This window comes from Aquarana catesbeiana, linkage group LG01 (assembly GCF_042186555.1).
Source record: "Aquarana catesbeiana isolate 2022-GZ linkage group LG01, ASM4218655v1, whole genome shotgun sequence".
Lineage (NCBI taxonomy): Eukaryota > Metazoa > Chordata > Amphibia > Anura > Ranidae > Aquarana > Aquarana catesbeiana.
In genome coordinates this window covers 243,472,049-243,478,048 of record NC_133324.1, presented here as the reverse complement: position 1 = coordinate 243,478,048, position 6,000 = coordinate 243,472,049, and the positions used below count along the sequence as shown (strand labels likewise).

Genomic DNA, 6,000 nt, shown 5'->3' with positions numbered 1-6,000 from the left:
GGACTGCCGCTGGTAGAGTTCTAAAATAGTAAAGGAGCCTAGGTAGGAACGTCATTCTTATTGAGTTGACTCTGCCAAACCATGAGGGGGAATAATCTGCCCAGCAACGAATGTCCTCCCTAGGTTTTTTTAAATAGTGGGGGGTAATTTGCCTTATAAATAGTGTCAATAGAGGATGTCAACCGGACCCCTAAGTATGGGAGGGAGTGGTGAGTCCATTGAAAGCTATAAGTGTTTTGAAGAGTCTGTATTATAGCAGGGGGTAGTGAGATGTTAAACACTATTGTTTTTTGGTTATTCAGAGACAGGCCAGAAAGTTGTGAGAAATTATCTAATAGGGACTGTAAATTATGCAAAGTTACGTGGGGGTTAGTGACGTACATAAGGACAAACTCGGCAAATAATGCACATTTATGTTCTTGTCCACAATGAATACCGTGAATTTTGGGGTGGGAACGAATCGCCATAGCTAGGGGTTCTATTGCTAATGCAAAAAGCAAAGGTGAAAGTGGGCATCCCTGCCTTGTACCACACTTAATAGGGAACGATGATGATTTCTGACCTCTAATGGAAACTTGGGCTACTGGGGTGCTATATAATGTTTTCAGCAAGGAAAGGAATGAAGGGCCAAACCCTAGGGTCTTTAGAGTAATAAAAAGGTAGTTCCAATTTAGGCTGTCAAAGGCCTTATTAAGGTCCAGTTAAAGAAGCAAGAGTTTTCACCGCTGAGATCAGTGTTCTGGATCTACGAATTTGATCTAATGTCTGACGTCCTGCTATATTATTTTTTTTAAAGAAAATCTGACACTGATTGCTGGTATATAATCAGTGACCATGAACTTCAGGCTTGTTTTTAAAAGGATTGTCCCACCTGTAACTTCAGAACACCAAGTAGCTGGAAAACATGCAAGCTATCCAACCCTGTATAAAAGAACTAAACTGTGTTTTGTAGCATCAACATTTAGCAAAGTGCTGGTGGTGTTTTTGCCACTTTCCGACCTTCTGTGTTGGACCTATAAATTTTATTTTCTTCATCTGCCCTTAGACATTCCAGGTAATGGCAGGTTGAAGTGGTTGTAAAGGCTGAAGGTTTTTTTGATCTTTAATGCCATGCATTAGTGTAAAAAAAAAAAAAAAAAAAACCCTGTGTGTGCAGCATCTCTCTCCTCTCTCACTGGGCAGATTGATAGCACCATGAGCTATTGGTTCCTGCTGCTGTCAATCAAATTCTGTTAGGAGGAAGAGGGGTGTGGGGCAGAGTCGCCCTGTCTGTGTCAATAGACACAGTTGGGATGGCTCTGAAGCAAGCAGACGCGAATACCCCCATAGAGAGCAACTTTTCTACGTGGACAGTCGCTGAAGAGGAAAAGCAAGGTGCACAGGCCTGAGGAGGAAGATTGGGCTGCTATGTGCACAACCATTGCACAGATCAGGTAAGTATGATGATAATAAAAAAAAGGAAGCTTTAATATCACTTTGGTTCTGACTTATTTGATGATCAGGTTCAGAATGTGGCATAGTTTTGGATCAGTGGAGATTTAACAAACGATGATGTGGCCACTACATGCACCCATGAACTGTAATGACTCCTAGTTTTGTAACATGGGTGCTCAACCTTTTGAACAGCGGGGGCCAATTAAGTGATTTAGTAACCGGTTGCGGGCCACAATGAATTATGGTCCGCATAATTCAGACCGCAAATGTAAACAAACACTGTCCTGAGCCCCCTATAAGGCTGCTTTCACACATGCTCTGCAGTTTACCCACACCGTGCACCAGACCCGCAGGATATAATAGACGTCTATTGGACCTAACCTGCAGGAAAGCCATAGGTGCACTTCGCTGCACCTGCGAATCAGTGTGAAAGAAGCCTAATAACCCTATATTATAAGTGCTAATATGCCTAATGCAAATGTGCAGTGTAAGTTGTAACGAGCCCCTTTGCTCGCTCGGCTCCACTCTCCCCACACTCCTCTGCAGCTATAGAATCAGATTGCAGATCGCAACATCTGATTGTTCGGTCATCCGATGCTCCGGGACTAGAACTACAGCTCTGTGCCATTCTAGTCCAGTTGTGATAGCTCAGAACAAACACCAGGCAGGCTGTATGTAAGTTCAACCAGGAATCTCTCTTTATTGACAGGAATAGTGTCTTATTTATACAATAAAAGAGGAGGTGCAGACCTCCTGCTCATATTACTCTAACAATACAGCTGTAACCTAATTTACCTAATTAACATGAGCTAATTAACTAATCCCTTTAGACAGCCTAGATGACTCAGACATGACCTTTAGGTCAGACTGGCCGTCTTGTAGTTCAGAAAATCCAATCAACATTATCACAGTCAACATAGACTCTTCTTCACACAATAGCAGAGTTAATTAACACAAACAACAATGGGGATCTAATGACTCTTAGCTCCCATAGTAGACTTATTTACAATACACATTTTAGCAGACAACAGACAGACAGGTGTTGGAATTTACATCAGCATCTCCTAACAGTATCTGTCCCAGCATTATGAATCGGCCACTATTTCTAATATGGCAAATCCAGGGTCCCCAGAGTCTGTGTGTCCTGGGGGACCAGGACCCGAATCCACAGTAATACCACCTCAAGGGTCCTCAGGCATACAGCTCACAAAGAGCACCGTTCCCCCAAATGCAAGGGCCCCCGATCGATCGGCAAGAGGCTAGCATACAGTCCCCTCCAAAAGTCTCTCTCCCGGCTAGGTCTGTCACATAAGTGTTTAATACATTTGACTTTTTACTCTTCCAGCTTCTGCTGGTATTGCTCTCTGTGCTGCTAGAAAGGACCCAGGTGAAGTACACATGATATCATTCCACCTGGGACAGGAGTCGGCGCTACAGAGGTAGCCTTGGCTTAGGAGTCTCCTGTTTCCTCTGCTGCCGACGCCAGCTCCATATGCTCTGGGATGGAGGGTCGGCAACCTGTTGATCGAGATCTGGGCTTGCCGACCCGCCTTCCCTGGTTTGAGGTCACGGGCCACATCAGTGCTCCACGGTCCATGGGTTAACCGCCCCTGTGCTATAAATTTTTATAATGGTTATGGACTGTCTCGATCAGGGGTCTCCAAACTTTCTAAACAAAGGGACAGTTTACTGTCCTTTAGGCTTCGGGCGGGCCACACTGTGACCGGTTGGAGTAGAGTGAGACTCCAGACCCCAGCATCAGAGGGAGTAGAAAATGCCCCAGACTTGGTGGTCAGTGGAAGTTAAAAAAAAAAAAAAAAAAAAAAAACATAACGCCTATAAAGAATAGTGCCCCATCATTGGTATTAGTGGGAAGAATAGTGCTCCATTGGGAGTGTCAGCGGGGGGGAATTATGCCCTATCATTCCTGTAAATGGGAGGAATACCCCCCCAATTTGTTTCAACAGACAATGCCTTATTGTTGGGTGTGGAAGGAACAGTGGCAAAGGGAAGGTCCACATCCGGCCCCAGGGCCACAGTTTGGAGACCACTGGTCTAAATTGACTGGACAAGTTGAACTGAACAGCAAACTTTTTAAAGTGGATGTAAAATTCAAGGTGTAATTATGGTAATGTAGAAATGACTGACTATATACCCATTAGTTTAGCGATTTAACGATGTCAAACCTTCAAAATCTGCTGCTTTCAGTATTGAAATAACTTCTTGTTCGCTGACTTTTAGGGCCAGTTCACAACCGAATCCTGTAAGATTCCTGTGCGTTTCCCTACATTGCATTTGGATGGGCTGCAAATCGCACTGGACCACACAAGAAAATAGTACGATACAATGCAATCTTTTACCAAGGTAAAAGGCATCTGCATTTGCATTCTGCGTTTGGGGTGCCGTTGCCAATGTATTTACACCCGCAGCAGATCACAAAGGCACTTTGTTTTGAACATGGGGCAGGAAGCGCCTTCCTTTCCCACACTCTATTCTGGTGTGAACCAGCCCTTAATGTGCCCAAGACTTCTCCGCGTAGATTGTTTAAATCTCTTGTAGTATCTTCACTTTCAGCCTGTATTTCACATTCCACTGTGCATTGGATCTTGGAGCTGTGAAACCATTGATTGACCACATACTCCATCCTACAGCTGGGATTTTCAGCACCAGTCATGGCATCACCTAAAGTCAGATTCTCAGCATCTCCTTGGTGGTCTGTGGTGATGATGGATAGTCTCACTCAGTTGCAACAGCTTGATTAAAAACTTTTGAATAGCTATTGTTTGTATTCATAACTTACAGTTCAGGTTTACTTTTAATAGCAGAGATCTTTGGTGTGAGCAGCACAGAATTAGAACCATCATTGTTGGACTTGATATTGGTATATGGACTTTTGATAGCCTTGTTAGTGTATGTTGACCTTTTTTGTTGTTTGCAGCCAAAATCAAGGCAAGTTTCTGTAAAAGTAAGTATTGTGCCTACTGAAAGGGGTATCGTTGCCTGGGGTGGTAGGTTTTGCAATTACTAATACATACAGGCCTTTTGTAACCTTTTTAGCTCTGGTTTTGTGTTTTAAACTGGTGTTTTGCATGCTAGTTTGTCTATAAATGTTTAGGAACTAACTCGCAAAGCATGTTTGAAAAATCATTCTTTAATTTTTATCATTGACAAGCAAAATGGGAGATGGAGAGAGATAGATATATATCTCTCTTTTTTAAATTTTTATTTTTTTTATTTAAAGGAATATTTGTCTTTCCTGTTTGTTAGATAAGTGTTTTGATGTGTTTTTTAGCTTTTTCAGGAATCCCCAAGTGCTGTGTTTACGGTTTCTAAATGTATTTATAAAAGCAGTTATTTGGATTGTATCTGCTTTAATGTTTGTAGCCTATAACAACCTGCTCTGTATAAAGCTTTTACTGTGAGAATATTTAACATTGCATTCAGTGTTGGTGGTTTTATTGTGAAAGAGGCTGTTTTTGTTGGGCTTATATTATCAGAGACAGTTTTTATTATGTTTTGTATAGGCTTAATGTTGGCATTACTAATATGCATGATTTTATACCAAGGTTATGGGAAATAATGCTGTGCTTTTGGCTTACAAGTGCTTGTTTAGTTCAGCGTATACTCCATAGGTAGATTTGATTTTTTTTTTTTTATCATGTTATTTAATACATTACTTTGTATAATATCATATTTGACTTTCAAGTTCATTTTTTTTTTTTTTTTTTGCCAGATTATACAGTGAATATAACTTATGCATATGATGAATGCAGATCTCACAGGCCAGTCAGTTCAATCAAGAGCCTGCAGTCAATTTTAGGGGACAATAGAACATAATGACAGAAAGTTCTAAAACATTGAAGCACCACCTGTTTTTGACTACCTTTTTATACCTGAATTTGTTTAGTCCTGAGTGAAATTCAAGGTTTTGTTTAGACACTTGGGGTCGATTTACTAAAACAGGTGCACTCGGAATTTGATGCAGCTGTGCATGATAGCCAATTAGCTTCTAACTTCAGCTTGATCAATTAAGCTTTTGGCAATAAAACCTGGAAGCTGATTGATTTCTCAGAGCTGCGCCAAATTTTGCACTCTCCCGTTTTAGTAAATAACCCCCTTTGGTGTCTTATACTAAAGGATGAGCTCAGTGGTGTTCGCAGCTTCACGTGCCCGCGCCCACCAGGAAGCTGACCCTCCGCAGTGCTAATCAGTGAGACATTTCACGATCCGCGGCTGCACAGATCGGGAATTGTATCACTGCCTGTGATTGGTGCTGCGGAGTGTCAGCTTCCTGGTGGGCGTGAGCACATGGAGCTGCGAACATGCCTGAACTCATCCTTATACTGAATGCCTTCTTTATATATCTAGTCCATATTATTGGGCAGTGATTTCTTTACCACAATCGCCCCCTTTTGCTGCCACCACTTCTGTGATTTTTTTTTTTTTTTTTTTTTAATTTCAGAATAGGCTCAGTAGCTTAAAGCATAAGTTCACCTTTCAAGAAAAAACAATAAATGCACATATTTTTTGCAGGAAAAAAAAGTGCCTTTATTATGTTTTCCTGCA

General features: G+C 41.7%; 1 protein-coding gene across 8 annotated transcripts in view; it reads left to right on the top strand.

Annotated features, from left to right (window-relative positions):
- The window catches only part of CLIP1 (CAP-Gly domain containing linker protein 1), a 225,624-nt gene that overhangs the window by 119,137 nt on the left and 100,487 nt on the right, over nt 1-6,000 (top strand). For 2 of the 8 annotated variants that reach the window (XM_073626958.1, XM_073626966.1), the window contains exon 9: nt 4,373-4,399. The exons of the other annotated variants lie outside the window; for them this stretch is intronic. In XM_073626958.1, the coding sequence (XP_073483059.1) occupies nt 4,373-4,399 (27 nt within the window). The remainder of the gene's footprint in view (nt 1-4,372; nt 4,400-6,000) is intronic. 8 annotated transcript variants of the gene reach the window in all.